This window comes from Enoplosus armatus, chromosome 12 (genome assembly GCF_043641665.1).
Source record: "Enoplosus armatus isolate fEnoArm2 chromosome 12, fEnoArm2.hap1, whole genome shotgun sequence".
In the NCBI taxonomy this organism is placed as follows: Eukaryota; Metazoa; Chordata; class Actinopteri; order Centrarchiformes; family Enoplosidae; genus Enoplosus; species Enoplosus armatus.
In genome coordinates this window covers 21,992,849-22,008,115 of record NC_092191.1, presented here as the reverse complement: position 1 = coordinate 22,008,115, position 15,267 = coordinate 21,992,849, and the positions used below count along the sequence as shown (strand labels likewise).

General features: G+C 45.2%; 1 protein-coding gene across 1 annotated transcript in view; it reads right to left on the bottom strand.

The window, feature by feature from the left end:
- Positions 1–338: 338 nt before the first annotated feature.
- slc24a3 (solute carrier family 24 member 3) overlaps positions 339–15,267 on the bottom strand; it is a 78,027-nt gene continuing 63,098 nt past the window's right edge. Inside the window, exons 4-18 of the mRNA XM_070916554.1 lie at positions 14,283–14,359; positions 11,173–11,247; positions 10,935–11,019; positions 10,461–10,564; positions 9,854–9,928; positions 9,687–9,712; positions 9,543–9,596; positions 8,831–8,958; positions 7,424–7,584; positions 5,818–6,058; positions 4,450–4,616; positions 3,283–3,397; positions 2,467–2,579; positions 623–688; positions 339–488 (exon numbers count right to left, since the gene is read on the bottom strand). Coding sequence (XP_070772655.1) covers positions 339–488; positions 623–688; positions 2,467–2,579; positions 3,283–3,397; positions 4,450–4,616; positions 5,818–6,058; positions 7,424–7,584; positions 8,831–8,958; positions 9,543–9,596; positions 9,687–9,712; positions 9,854–9,928; positions 10,461–10,564; positions 10,935–11,019; positions 11,173–11,247; positions 14,283–14,359 — 1,637 coding nt within the window. The remainder of the gene's footprint in view (positions 489–622; positions 689–2,466; positions 2,580–3,282; positions 3,398–4,449; positions 4,617–5,817; positions 6,059–7,423; positions 7,585–8,830; positions 8,959–9,542; positions 9,597–9,686; positions 9,713–9,853; positions 9,929–10,460; positions 10,565–10,934; positions 11,020–11,172; positions 11,248–14,282; positions 14,360–15,267) is intronic.

Here is a 15,267-nt window from a genome sequence, read left to right as displayed (position 1 = left end):
TCTTTCTTTTTTTTTCTTTTCTTTGCTGTCCTGCGCGAGGGCTTGAGAGCGACAGTCAGTCTCTCCCGCCTCTGCTCCTTTTAAAAATCAAATCCCACGCCCTGGTGGCGCCAGACACCAGGGCAACTCCGTATTGCACCGAGCACAATCAAACAGTATTTGCAAATCATCCTCGCTATTGATTCGATTTAGAATTATACTTCCTGGCTCTCATTCTGTCGTCGGAACACCACCGTCTATTTAATACTTCGCTTCCTTGCAAACGCTGTATGTGCATCCGTGTGTGTGTGTGTGTGCATGTGTGCGTGTGTGTGTGTGTGTGTGTGGTTGAGCGTGTCTCAGTCATCCCGGCAGGTTGGCAGGTTGACAAAGGTGAAGATGTTGTACTCAATGAGGCAGGAGAAACACAGGAAGACGGAGTAGAGGAGGAGACACACGAATCCCAGGCGCTTGTCTAGCGTCCACTTGTTTAGGTGGACTCCCATGACCTGGACAGACAGACAGACAGACAGACAGACGGGAGGGGAGGGGGGCAGATCAATAGACAGATTGAGACGAGGCAGAGGCAGAAGCTGGTCCTTGCTAGTGGAGCTTGTGTCAAGAGGCGCTGTTGTGTACTCACAGTCAGGAACACCGAGGCCAGCAGGAGCCCCACGGAGAAGATCAGCCCTTTGCTGTTCAGTTTGATCTGCAAGAGGATCACGGGTGAGACATTAGCGTTGCTACATCGCCGCGGCCTGGACACGCCGCGGCCTGGACACGCCGGGATTCGAACGGCGAACTGGCTGGTTTTTAGCAGCTAAAGAACCCCCTTTTTGTTTTGTCCCCCCCCCCCCCCTCCCTCTCAGGAGTTGGCAACGGATAAATCAGAGCCTCTGGTCTGGCCGTGGATCCACCACGCTGTCCTGCTCAGTGTGTGTCATTTTAGTCTGTTGAACGTACAGTTTTTGCAAAGTTACGGAGAGTTTTAAGGACTTTTTGTTTATCTCGTCGTACTACTGTTGGTTCCAGACCTCCCAATGTGGACCTTTTGATTAAAAAAAATAAATAAATACAATACGAGCAGCAAATACACACCTCTCATTATTCTGATTATTTTAGCAAAAATATGTTCAATACATTACAACAACTCTGGCTTAGAGGACTTTGTTTCATCTCCGTTCTAATTTTCTGTCATTGAATGTCTTTGTGCTGATAATTTGGGGATAGTGCGGCACGTAACACAGCTGCTTTTACTGTCAACACACACACACACGCACACACACACACACACACACACACACACACTTATTACCACGCTCACCTCCCTCCCCTGCCACTTAAATGGCTTTTTGCTGCTCCACTTTCTGTCCCGCCGCCCGTGTCGTCACTCTAGACTGTGTTATCTCTGTATCAGCTCATCACGCTGACTTTTTAAAATTTATTTATTTTTTGGCGCTATTTTTAAAAGCCAGCTGGGTTTTATTATCTCAAGTGCGCAGATGACTTATCATTCTCACCTAATGCGGCGGCGGCTGAGTTTCATCACGCGCCGCAAACGAAACTCGCGGAGTAAACTCTGCGATTTGCATCTTATCTGTTCCCCTTCCCCCCCCCCGCCCCGTTCACTCCCCCACACTGAAATACGGATTTCACGTTCAAAGATGATTGTGTCTGATACTACTTGTGGTTCCCAGTTTGCCTGCATGTTATTTATTTATTTATTTTTTGTGTACCTGATCCATGCTGTGGTCTGTAATTTTCATTAAACTGACATGCAGCTTTTGTACGTTTTCTGGGCTTCTACTGCGGCTCATCTACCTGCACGACATGTTACTTTTTTTTGTGCTTCTGCTAGTAAACTTCAGTGTATATATATATACATATATATATATATATATATATGTATATATATATGTATATATATTAAAAAAATAAAATAAAATGGGCACACTTTTGCGTATAGTTGCATTGGCCGAGACTTTTGACAATTACCCGTTGTCACACTTTGCTTCCCAAGTCATGTGTTCGGTTTCCTGTTTTATTTTTGTTAACTTCCCTCTCCTCTCGTTTCGGACTGCTTCACTTCCTGCCTCCGTGTGTTTTCCCACCAGTTTCGATTGCCTGCTCCGCCCTGATTGAGTTCACCTGTGTCTTGTCTCCCTGTGTGTCTCCATTTCTTTTGTTAGAGTTGTAAGTAGTCATGTTTTTATAGACGAGAGGTGCATTCTGTATGTATTCTGTGTTTAGCATAGTCTCATCCTTGTGTACACAAGCATGTGTGTGTGTGTGTGTGTGTGTGTGTGTTTAGGCATATGACTTTACATAGTGCCGCTCAAAATGTCTGCTGACGGCAGACGACAAAATGAAAGTTAAGCGTGTGTTTTGGCACTACAACTCCCATCATACTCTGGGTGACTGCACCCCGGAAAGTCATGCTGCATCACAAACGTGCAGACAACAACCACTGAGGAGTTTGCTACTTACATCAGAGCCGTAGTTGATGGCGAGGGTCTTCAGGGCCCAGGGGAGTCCGAGCCCCACCAAGATGTCGAACACGTTACTGCCGATGGAGTTGGACACCGCCATGTCTCCCATTCCTGGACGGACAGAGGGGGAGTTGTAAAGCGGCAGAGACGGAGGGAACAGGAAAAGGGAGAGGCGCAGAGAGAAGGCATGACAGGGAAAGTGAGTGGGCATCAAGGAGACAGGAAGGGTAGAGGGTGTGTGTGTGTGTGTGTGTGTGTGTGTGTGTGTGTGTGTGTGGGAAGGGAGGGAGGGGTGTGTCAGTTTGGGACAGAGGTAGGTTGATACAGGCGAGATCAGCGGAGCTGCCTGTCCGACCGACGTCCCGCGGAAAACAACGAAGCAATGAAGCGACAGCACCCACAAAGCGGAGGATCGACAACTAAACTGTGTGTGTGTGTGTGTGTGTGTGTATGTGTGTGGGGAGTGTGCGTCTCCCAGCGAGCCCCCGCACACAGACAGACAGAGCCGTTTAAATATTTGATGACAGGGGCAAGAATAAACACAGATGAAAGGATGGAGGAAGGGACCCCGTAGGGCTGTCTCCCCCCACCTCCTTCTTTTAGAGCCTCACCACAGGGATGGGGGGGGGGGGAGGTGGGGGGCAGCTCTCTACCATCCCTGAAATAGGTGGGGAGGGGACAACTCCTGTCATCTCTTTGATGGGGGCTTCACTTTGATTGTGTTGTTTGGCTTCCACCGGGCCGTAGGTGTGTGTTAAATGACAGCTCTGTAACCTGTCATTTTGTGTGTGTGTGTATGTGTGTGTGTGATTACCTTGTCGTGCCACTATTAGGCTGGCCATGCAGTCAGGGACGCTGGTGCCGGCTGCCAGGAAGGTGATGCCCATGATGACATCTGGGATACCAAGCGTGAAACCTATCACTGTTACCTGACAGGGAGACAAAGACAGACGCAGGCCATTGTACACCGCTTGTATTTTGGTTGGTTATGCGTGTGTCCTCGTGCACGAGATAAACAAAACGGGGACCCGCGCATATGAAAAACAGGTCCATAGTGCTACAGGAGATCTAAAGTTCCACAGGGAACCTATAAATTCATCAGTTTGCCAGAAACACAAATTTGTATATAAGCTGCCTTTTGCTGATATGTTCACCATATCAACTTTGTCTTGTGGTATAAAATCTTTTACAACAAAGATTAAGTGCTGGCTAATCAGAGCTGTACCCATCTTTAGCTAATTGTACTTGGTGTATGTGTATTGGTGCATCGTGGTATGTGTATTTCTATGATACCGAAAGTTGTACATTTTAATTACACTGTACATGTAAAGCCCAACTAGGGACAAGAGTTGATAATTAGCAATAAAGCTAAAGCCTCCGCATAGCACATCAGTTTCATGCTCTGTATTGGAGCTATGTTAAATTGCAAACCGTCCCTGTCAAATAAATTCAACTGAAATATGTCAGTGTTGTAGCTTTCAGCTTGTTCCACTACACCCAAGCAGCTGTAAAGCCAGCATTCGCTTGCTGTGCGTCGGCTCGGTGTGTAAACATTCAGCACTTGGCTAACACGTTAGCCATGTCAACTTCAAAAAGACAGCACACGTTTGACACACTATAGTCTTGAAACGTTCATATGGCTAACGTGTTAGCAAACTATCGCGTATTTGCACTTCCAGCAACTCTGTTCACCAGCTAGTTGCTAACTTTTATTGAGCTTTTTCACTGAGCGACGAAAGTCAGACAAAACCGTAATGTTGCAGGCCATAACATTTAAAAACAATAAGCTAATGTCTGCAGCTACTAGCTAATGTCTGCTGTCTATGAATGTACCCTTTCACGACATAGTCAGTTGACCCATAGTTAATATACCGTAAAAATATTGATTGCTTTCGCATGTTGATTTCTGCTGGAGATATAAAGGATTAAATGTATATGTGTGTATGTCTGTCAGTTTGAGCCTTCCCCCTCTGGGCCTTACCATCCAGACCATGATGTAGGAGAAGGCAGCGATCCACAGGGTGGAGGCGACGAACGACAGCATGAACCAGTTGTCCCAGCGAGGCGTGGAGCTGTTGGGGACGGTGAAGTACAGCAGCAGGCACAGCGGCCAGGCCAGCAGCCACTTCAGCTTGTTACACACACCCGCTGCAAAACACACAGGGCAACGTGCAGTGTCAAGACTGAGATCCACGGACTTCTAGTGCGTCCTTTCATACTATAAACTGACAGACAGTGAACACTGTTGCCCACCCATAAGAACAATTTGCTGTCCAATGAATACGTTTTTTTACATAAGATTCCTGCAAGGTTATTTCTGACTACATCACTTTGAAATGTCATTGTTTATGCGCTCAACTGCATCTATGAATGCATTTGAATTCTGCATTGTTACAGCATCTGATGTGCGGGATGTACATTATACAAATGAATGGTTAAACACAGTACATTCCAAAAGGCTAGAATGCAGGAATAATAAGATGAATCATACCAGGGTGGAATAAAAAAAATTAAAAAAACGCGTCTTAATGCATGAATTACTAAACTTGATAAACTCACATTTGAACTTGTTTCGATAAAGACATGATTCGATCCACGCAAACGTGATAAGAAATTGCTCTTGCATCATCTTGCGGATGATCAACAATAACAGATAAATAGCTCACAGAGTTGTGTCAGACCGCGTTTTAATCGCATGATTTGTGCCTTTTTTTTATCTGAAATGAGATAAAACGTTTACAGCACATTTATCAATTCACTGTGCACTTTCGTCAACCTTGTGATAACATTTTTGCCTTTTTTTTTTTTATTATTTGAAGTTAAGAAAAGCCTTCAGCTGTGTTTGAAAGATTTTTTGTGAGTATATATTTTGTGCCATGACCGCTAACAACCTTCAACAACAACCTAAAACCAACATTTGACACTGCATTATGGGAAAAATCACTCTCCTACTGTGCTAAAAACAATTGCTGCTATTGACAGTGCTTTTAGAACCTCTGAAAACACATTTATTTGACTGTACCAAACATTGGCAGCTACAAATCCAAACCGCAAAGCTCCCATATCAAAAGGAATAGTTCGACATTTTGGCAAATACGCTTTATTCTCTTTCTTTGCAATGTCATGTCTGTGCGTTAAGTATGGGGCTGGAGTCAGGGCGTGGTTAGCTTAGCTTAGCATTGAGACCGAAAGTAGCTGGAAACCGCAAGCCTGACTCTGTCCAACACTCAAATATATGCCCCACCAACACTAAAGCTCACTAAACACTAAACACATATCTCGTTTGCGGTTACGTGCTGGGACTATTTCATGCCAGACGTGTAACACAGATCCATCCCCGGGCAGGTACCTGGGCACTGGAAGGGCACGAGGGGTCCCTCTCCGTCCTCCTCCTCCTCCTCTTCGTCGTTCTCGTTGTTCTCATTGTCCTCGTTCTCCGTCTCGTTGCCCGCCTCTCGGTCGTCGTGGCGACCGCCGACACCCCTCTCAGCCCCGGAGAGCCCATTTTCTATTCCCCGTCTACTTCCCCCTTTCACTGGAACGTCGGAGTCGCCGTTGGTAAAAGTCCGCGTGTTGATTAGACGCTGCCTCTGTATCACGCACACACACAAACACACACACACTTATACAAATATGCAGACATACTGATAGAAACAAATAAATACGATATTTCATTCATTTCTGAAATTGAGAATTGGGTGACACAGATACAAAACTTTTATTGTCATAAAATTGTTAAAATCGGTTAAAATCAGTCCAAAATTGTGTGGTGGTTCGCGCATCTGTGCCAATGTTTGATTGGCAGCAGAGTTGAGAGTTGAAACTTAAGAGGACGAACAGCATTTTGTTGTTGGTGCTGCTGAAGAACAAGGACCACACCACTTGGCATCTAACCTGACCGACGTTGACATTTGCAGGTGAGTCTTTTTAAGCTGTTCAATGGAGGACAGTTGACGAGCTAATCAGCTAGCTAGGCTGCAAAACGGACACTAGCAGTGCAGACGTCCCCTCGCGGCGCGGTGACCGGCGCTTCATCCACTCCACAGAGAATCCACTCAGTGCTGGGGTCACGAAACGATCCTGCAGGACTCACAAGTGGCGAGGAACCCCATGCTGGAGCTACAATTTACGACGGGACGTGGTTGATAAGGGCTGGCAACGCCAGACGCAGGGAACCAAGAATGTCATGTGAAATTGAATGTACGCTAATTGATACGCTCATGCTGAGTTAACACAATAGGAAGAGTAGGAGGCTTTGAGTTGATATGCTGATTCTGATGCAGGAACAATAATATAATAAACTGAACTAACAGGAACTGTTTCCTCCTATCCACTTAGCTGGAATGTGAATATATATATATATATATATATAAAGAACCAGTACACTGTAGGGGGGAGGTGTGTCCCTCCTAAGGGAGTTAAGAAAAGCACATGACCCTGACCTCCTTTTAATGGTACTTGTATTTTTTTCTGTAATCAACAGCGTACACATGGATGCTGTCGCACAAAAACAAACAAACCATGCAATTTAATTTTCAGGGGACTACAAGGAAGTGAAGGGCTGAGGTTTGCTGCAATACTGTACTTTGAGGACTTTCTGTGATTTACATTTGTAATAGTGAATGAGGTGAGGTCATTTTTTTTTCGGACCAGGTTTTTTTTTTTTTTTTACATCTTGTCTTGACTAGTCCTTGAGAGATGTCCAAAAAAAACAAAACAAAAGAAACCCGGAATGCCTTCACTGGTGCAGCTGATTTGTAGGCCGGGGGCCTGCGTGCAGCACCAGATTACTTTGTTAAAGAGGCTGTCTGAATCACTTTTCCCTCTGAGAAAAACACAGTGCAGCCCCCTTCAAATTGGAAATGGCAGCAATCTTTTTTTTTTTCTTTTCTTTTTTTCTTTTTCTTCTCCCAACGAGAAGTGCAGCCGTAGTGCGCCTTGTGTGCTATCATTACCTCGGTGATGAGCATTCGCGAGGCCATGGTGAGGCGGGTTCTGGGGGAGAAGTGGCTGGTGATCATGATCCTCATGCCGGCCTCGGAGAAGGACAGCTGGTGGGGGTACGCGGACAGCAGCTCGTCCACCATCAGCACCGACGGCTTCCTGTGGTGGTTTGCTGTAGGACACACACACACACACACACACACACACTCATGCACATGCATGTAACCGCACAATATACACATGCACTTATGACCACTTTTTCATGTCCGGTACCGATGCAGCAACCTCGACAACTGCGGATACCGATACCAGCCAATACCGTCTTTTTCCCTCTCTTAAGCAACTAACTAACTTACAAATCTAAAAACGAACAACTCTACTCCCCCAAAGGAAGAAATACAGAGCCCCCAGCATGACTCAGTTACAGACAGTACGGTCCACATGGCATCTTCAGGCACTCACAGCTGAAACTGGAGGCTATTTCACCTGATATCAAGTTAGCTACGGCCTGTTGTTCAAAGGTTAGCTTAGTGTTTACGTGATAGTTTAGGCTGACAGATCATATCTGATTATACTTTTTTTTGTCCTCCGATATCCAATCCAGTGATTTTGGCCGGTATTGGTCGATTAGTCCGATTAGAGTATCGGATTGGCACATCCCTACTCATGACCGCAAGAGAACACGTCAACTGCGTTCTATGCTTTGCAAATATCTGTGCTGGAACATGTGGCTCAGCAGCACATCATTAAAGTCCTTTGACGACTGAATGTATTCTTACAATGTTACAATGCAACCGGAGCGATGGTTCCTCCCATCTGAGCATTCAACTCTGCAGTGAAGAAGTGAGGCTTGAAGTGATGAGTTTTACACTTTTTAACGCCTCCTTCAGTGCCGCTTTCATGTCTGAGTGTTACGTATGGAGATGGAGCAGGGAGGCCTTTAGCTTAGCTTAGCTTAGCTTAGTTTACAGACCGGAAGCAGCTATCCCTGGCTCTGTCCAAAGTTCTTTTGTTCAAGTGGTACAGAAATACAATAGTAAAAAACTTGCTGCTTGGAGTTCAATCATAAGCAATCAAATACAGTTCAATAGGCCTGTTATGAAAAGTACAAATTTCTGCCGCATAGTTGCATCTGTGGTTTCCCTGTGATTTTACTGGCCGCATTAAGCGGTTTCCCTTCACATTTGGTCAAGATGACGGGCCACAGATGATGTTAGGTGCTCAGATAGAAGCCTTACATTTGCACAGAATAGAGGTCAGCGCAATTGGTCTAAAATCATTTAAAAGGCTAGCCCCTGATTTCTATAGGCACGGTGCTCTTCAGGTCCAGGAGGAGCTGAAACAATTGAGCCGCTTAACCTTTAAGCACTCGTCGAAGGCGGGGCTGTGTCGAATCCCCGTGTAACAAAAAAGTGCACCTTTCTTCAGCAGAACGGCGGTAGCGTCACAGCCGTCGTCTAGTTCGGCGTTGTTGGCCGCTCCGTTCCTCAAGCTGGACGAGTCCTTCTTTCGCCTCTCCAGAAAACGGACCACATTCGAGTTCAACCTGCAACAGACGTCAGGTGGAACACTTTGCAGTTATTCACTAGTTCTGTTAATTCTTCGATCAACATTAAATACCAGTGTATATATAACCCAGGTCACGCAGAATACAGATTGGGCTACGTGGTGCGCATTATTTTCAGGTAACTGAAAGGCTCCGGCGTTTAATGCTCATACGCAGGAAGGCTAGAGGATGTTTATTCCAAGGTTGGTTTAAAAAATGCAGACAAATTGTTTTCCAAAAGCAAAAATAAAGATTAATAACATTAGTGGGATAATCCAATCTGACCCATGCGTTTATGAAGAATAATGCACTCCATGAAGTCCTTGCAGACACTGCAGAACCTGACCACAAAACGCGACAAAGCATTTCCCGTTGGTGCTTCACTACATAAACATATACATAATAAATGCCAACATGGCAACAGCGTTACACAGAAATGCTTTGACATGTGGACCTCTGTCCTGTTTTTAAGCATCCTCATTTTAGTAGGTAACCTTTTTAATTCTTTACGGGAAGAACCCCCCCCCCCCCCCCATAGAATGTTCTAACTGTGTGCCATCCAAAAATGAGGCTCAGTTACTTACTTCATGATCAAGATGTAGACGAAATACATCAGAATCAACGTGAGAGCTTCCCACCTGGAAAACAGAGCTCGGATCAAATCACCGCGTTCAGTGATTGTCCCGTCATTCATCTTAAACAGTCTCTACTTTGTAAATTAGACTCACCAAACCACTTTCTCGTCGTATATGAACTGCAATATGGAAGAGGAAAATGACATGTCATTTACACAGCCGTGTGTCACATCAGGCCAACTTAAGTGGGACGATGCAGTTTATTAATATTTCTCCGCCTGACGGAGCTCAGGTTTGTGTTACGTCGGGCTGTTCCTTACCACTATAAGAGCAGTGATAGACAAGGTGTAGTAGACGGAGTCTCTGAGCAGAGGCCAGCAGGAGAGACGTATTGTCTAGGAAGGACGGACAGACAGACAGACAGACAGACGGGGAGAAGGAGTGAGACAAAGCAAAAACTTGCAGACGCTGAACTACATTTTTTTTTTTGTCCTGTTGAGTAACACATCCCACAAGGTACTCACTGCTGTGCACAGCTAACAAGATAAACCAAGCTGTGTGTGTGTGTGTGTGTGTGTGTGTGTGTGTGTTTTGGCCTTACGTAACGCGTAATCTAAATAGGAAAAAAAAAAAAAGAGAACTCACACACACTTCTGCTGCAGAATAAATGCAGTTATGACGAGAGAGAGAGAGAGTGTGTGTGTGTGTGTGTGCGTAGTTTTCCATCCAAGGTTTTTAATGTGAACTGTGATGTATCAACTATCAACAAAACAATTTCAGACTTGCTTGAGGCAGGAAAATTTAAAAATAGACCAAGAACATTAAAGATCGCACAGCGCCAGAGGCTTGGCACAAACGGGTCGGCAGCAAAACATCATTGATAGATAGGTGTGTGTGTGTGTGTGTGTGTGTGTTTTGGTATGGTACCTGCACAGCGAAGATCCCACACACCCCAATAATGCAGAGGATGTTGAAGACGGCTGAGCCCACAATGGTGCCGACCCCGACGTCGCCTTTGGTGATGAAAACCCCTGTACGGCGTGCACACAGAAAACACTGGTCACCGCACACGGCGAGCAATGTTTTCCCACGTTTAAATGGAAGCCTCGTAGCAGGAAGAGACACTCGACCTCAGACTGTCCATTAACCTTTTAAAAGCAATTTATTCACTTCTGGCAACTTTATTAACTATTAAACACGAGTCTGCTATAAATAAGTTATTGTGAGCCATGACATATAATGTTAATCAACCCTCTTCTTGTTATTATTTCTTTTACGGTATAATAGGAAACATTATATTCGTCTTATCACAGAATAAATGTGGCTTTCAACTTGTTTTGTGGTCAATACAGTTCCCTCAAAATGTCTGTGTCTGTGTGTGTGTGTGTGTGTGTTTCTCACCGATGACAGAGGTGAACAGTTCCGGAGCCGAGCTGCCTGCTGCCATAAACGTTGCTCCTGCAACATCCTCGCTCAGCTGCAGACGCTGGTTGAGAGAAGATAAGACAGAGAAAGAAAGACAGAAAGAAAGAAAGCACTATTTTTAACGGAGATACATCACAATGCATTACTTGGAGAGCTCTTGTGTGGTGACGTAAGCTCAGTAGAAGTGCAGCCATAACCTGCAGTGTTTCCTTACCTCACATAGCTTCTCTAGTGAGGGGACAAAGTAGTCGTCGCACACCAAGGCCAGGGCATAGAACATGTAGACCGCCTGCGGGGGGTGGGGCACACACACACACACACACACACACACACACACACACAGGTGAGCAACAATACACAACTGGCCGAGACACCTGCTGAAAAAAACATGTATAACTGAAACTGGGCCCTGACACAAGCCACGTAGATACTGTAATACATCCATACAAAGAACCCTAATGGTGGCGGGGGGGGGGGGGGGTTAGCTTAGCTTAGCATAAAGACTGAAAGTAAAGGGGAAAGTTCCAGTTCAAAAATGTGCTTCCCAGACGCAGCAGTGTGCCCACCTTATCCATAGGGTGACCTGAAGAAGTGGCCTCGGATAGCATACAGAAATCCACCTATCAGCACTTCCACAGCTCACTAGTTATTACTATTATTATTATTATTAGTTACTACCTTATATTTTGTTTAATCCGCACAAAAACAAAGTGTAAAAATTGTAAAAACGCAACAAGAGTAAGTCTGCAGCAGACTGCGAGGGGTTTTAAACTCTTTGTTAAAGAAACTAAGTAACAAGTGGCAAGTTCCCCCACAGAAGAACGGGTCAGTGACCTCAACATTGGCTACATTACTGTGTGTTTCGGTTGGGAGTGTGAATTAGTTTCTTAATCCTCTCAGCGGCAGCTGGGCAGAGCTGTGGTGCTGAAAGGACCGGCTCAACACGTGCGCCCAACGTTGCGGCACTGCTGATCAAGTTTTCAGTTTGGACAGCGCCGCCCTATACATGAAACATATATACGCCATAGGCCGCGTATAAAGATGGCCGACGCGTCTCCACTTCCTCCCACTGTACAGACATGACGGCCAAAATATCCCGGATGCGGCTGCTGACGTCTTGCGCTGGTAATTGGGGGGGGGGGGGGGGGGGGGGGTTTGTTTTTGTTTGGCCCATGTCCCATCCGCTAATATGGAGGGGGCGGGGCTTATGACCTATACTGCCACCAGCCAGCCACCAGGGGGGGGCGATCGAGACGCTTCACTTTCAGGGCGCTGTCATGTCGTCCATCTTTATACACAGTCTATGTACGAGTTGCGATGCTTTACACCCCAATGTATATATTAAAAGGTTAGTTCATTATATATATTTCTCTTAAGCCAAAGGAAGAGTCGCTATGAAAACTACTAACAGCTTGTTTGATGGGTTATCCAGAGCAACCAGGATGCTGTTTGTAGAAATAGGAATTAAAGGCCAATCTCTAACATAAGCCTGTTTATGAATAAAGCTTTAGTCAGGTAAATAAAAGGCCCGTCCAGTATTTGAGACAGCCAACTAAAACAGCTAGAAAATAGTTTTTTGTTTTTCTTTGTGGTTACTACATACAGTGTATGTTGACATGAATATAGAAGTCCATAGCTGAACAGACCAGGCTCCCACAAACATGGATTTCATTTTAGGGAATGATGTAACCGCTGTGTGACATGCCGAGCAGTTTTCGGCGTCTGAATCTTTGGAGAGTCAGTCAATGTGTCCTCGCATCACACATAAGCCGGCGCTCAACATCTGCCAAACACTTCCGCATTACACCACACGGGCAGCCGGCTCAGTGGGCGTCTACACTTTCGGTGCATTCTGTGTGTGTGTGTGTGTGTGTGTGGGGGGGGGGTGTGCCGCTGTACTGTTACTCCCTGGCCATCAATTTGATTTTATTTCAGGGAGAAGTCTCCATGTTGCTGTTTGCTGCGTGCTGTTACTGTAAACTCAAAACTTCCTCCGTGTTTAGCCTACCTGTACATTCAAATAACGCGTTATTCCACTTTTCTTTTCTTTTCTTTTTCTTTTTGCCACCTGATGCACACGTGTTTCACATTACACATAATTCATCCCTTTCCCGTTAGGCTTTAAGTTTGGACCGTTATGCTTCATTGATGCCGACACGACAGTGATCAAAAAGACGGCAAAGGAGAGTTTGAAATTGCGACTGAGGACATGTCTGTTTAGTTGCACAGTGCTGAGTAGGAGGTTACACTTAGTTCAGGGTGAGGATAACGTCAAAGTGCCAGGTTTAATGTTACTAAACGAATGAAAGCAACGCAAAGGGACCAATCTGGCAGCTGGTTTACTTTTTTTGTGCCGGAACCGAACACATTCACACAGGTGTTTGGGTTGTACGAAGTCTGCGGTCGCCCAACAGGTATGTTGAGTCTCAAAACACTAGCCTGAAACTGGTTATGAAACAGGCTTTGGAATAAATAACGCATGGAGCAACGTTAGCTAGCTAGGCATCGCCTGCTAGCCTATGATTTAAATCATCGAACTCCACGATTCCTTGCATTGTAGTCAGAAAACGTGCATTATAATATCATTTTAATAAAAACTGGCAACACGCGATGGTGCAAAAGTGTCATTTTCGGCCACCAAGAGAGCCAGAGATATGCGCGGCGGCTAACCGTCGGCACTGTGTAGGCCGCTCTTTTGCATTACTTGCAGAGTCGGCGAGAGTGCGATCAAAACGTGAGGATTTGATGATGATGTGGATTCAGGAAAGTAAAACTGATTCAATTTTTTTCTCTCAAAGTCACAGTTTGTTGTCGGAGCAGCTGATAAGAGCACAGAGCGGAATGTCCGTTGACCTTTTCAGCAGCAATTAGGTCAGTGTTATGTTTGGTAACTTTTATCGTAATGTTTTAGGCATAAAGCAGCTTTGACGGGATCTACTGGACAGACAACACTGACAAATGGAAATCCTTTCTGAACATGACAGCGTTACATGGCAGCTTGTCTACTTCTGCTTGCAGCCTAGATTTGTCTATAGCTGAATCATATGTGTGTGTGCTGTATCTGTGCACAGTACATACATATATATATATATATATATATATACTATCCGCCATGGGGCATCTTTTTGAATCGAACCGTGTTGTATTGACGAGCTTTTTATGCAACCTCAGCTTCCTGATATCCCTCACAGGGGCCTTTTCTAATGCTGTGTAACTGATTTCAAGCCACGCAAAGGAGGAAAGCGTGGGAATGCAGTGGCTCGATCAAACACTGGCGCCCTTTACTGGGTGTGCTGTATGTGCAGCGCTGCAGGTGACACTCACACAGAGGACGTGCAGGCCCACTGCTCCCTCGACGCGCTCCTGGTTGGTGAAGTAATCCCTGGGGAACTCATGGATTGCTGCGGACAAAAAAAAAAACAAACAAAAAAAACACAAACACATGCTGAAACACTGAAAGCAGAACAAATCAACTGCAGAAGAGAGAGAGAGGACTCGTGTGGGATGTCTCGTCGGCCAATCAACAAGCAGGGAAAATAAACGAATAAAACCGCGGCTGCAAATCAGGTGCAAGTCAAACGGGCAGCTGAACTGGATATCCAATGAGGAGGCAGAGGCATGAACGGAGAGTAGCGACGCTGCAGTGGACTCGAGTGAAACCAATTGTTGAAGAAGACTAAACACAAGAGTTGCGTCTCATTTTTCACGGTCCGCTTCGTCTTCTTCGGGAACCGCTTCTGCCTGTTTGGCGTTTAGGGGGGTTTTGAGATTTTGGTCATTGGCCAATATAATTCATGTCAATGCAGAAAGCCAGCCGTTAGATTATGGTTAGCTATCCCCAATAGCGAGTACAACAATATGTCAAGTTGGTTGGATGGATAACTCCTGTAACAAATTTTTAGATTGTAAGTCGTTGTCAGACTCAACACAGACCCAATACTTTCAACCATAAGCTAACTGTTGGTCTGATTAACAAAAACAAACTGTTATTTCCCCCACTGAATGGATTATATGTATAATGTGTAATGGATAATAACACAGGACAGGAGGAGGGTGATGTCATTCCCACTCTGTCTGAAAGATGCGGGCTCGCAAATCATTTCGACAGAACATTCTAATGTTACACAATTAAGAGCAAATAATGAATAAAACAAAATAAAACACCTTGCTGCCACTGCAGGTGGTTCATGTGTATCCAGCGTCGGAGCAGTGAAGTACGTACACAGTACGTGTGCAGAACGCAGGTTTTTAAGAAAGGTGCGTGTTCCTCTCGCTTATCTGATCAACATTTAGAAGGCTTTTTTTTTTT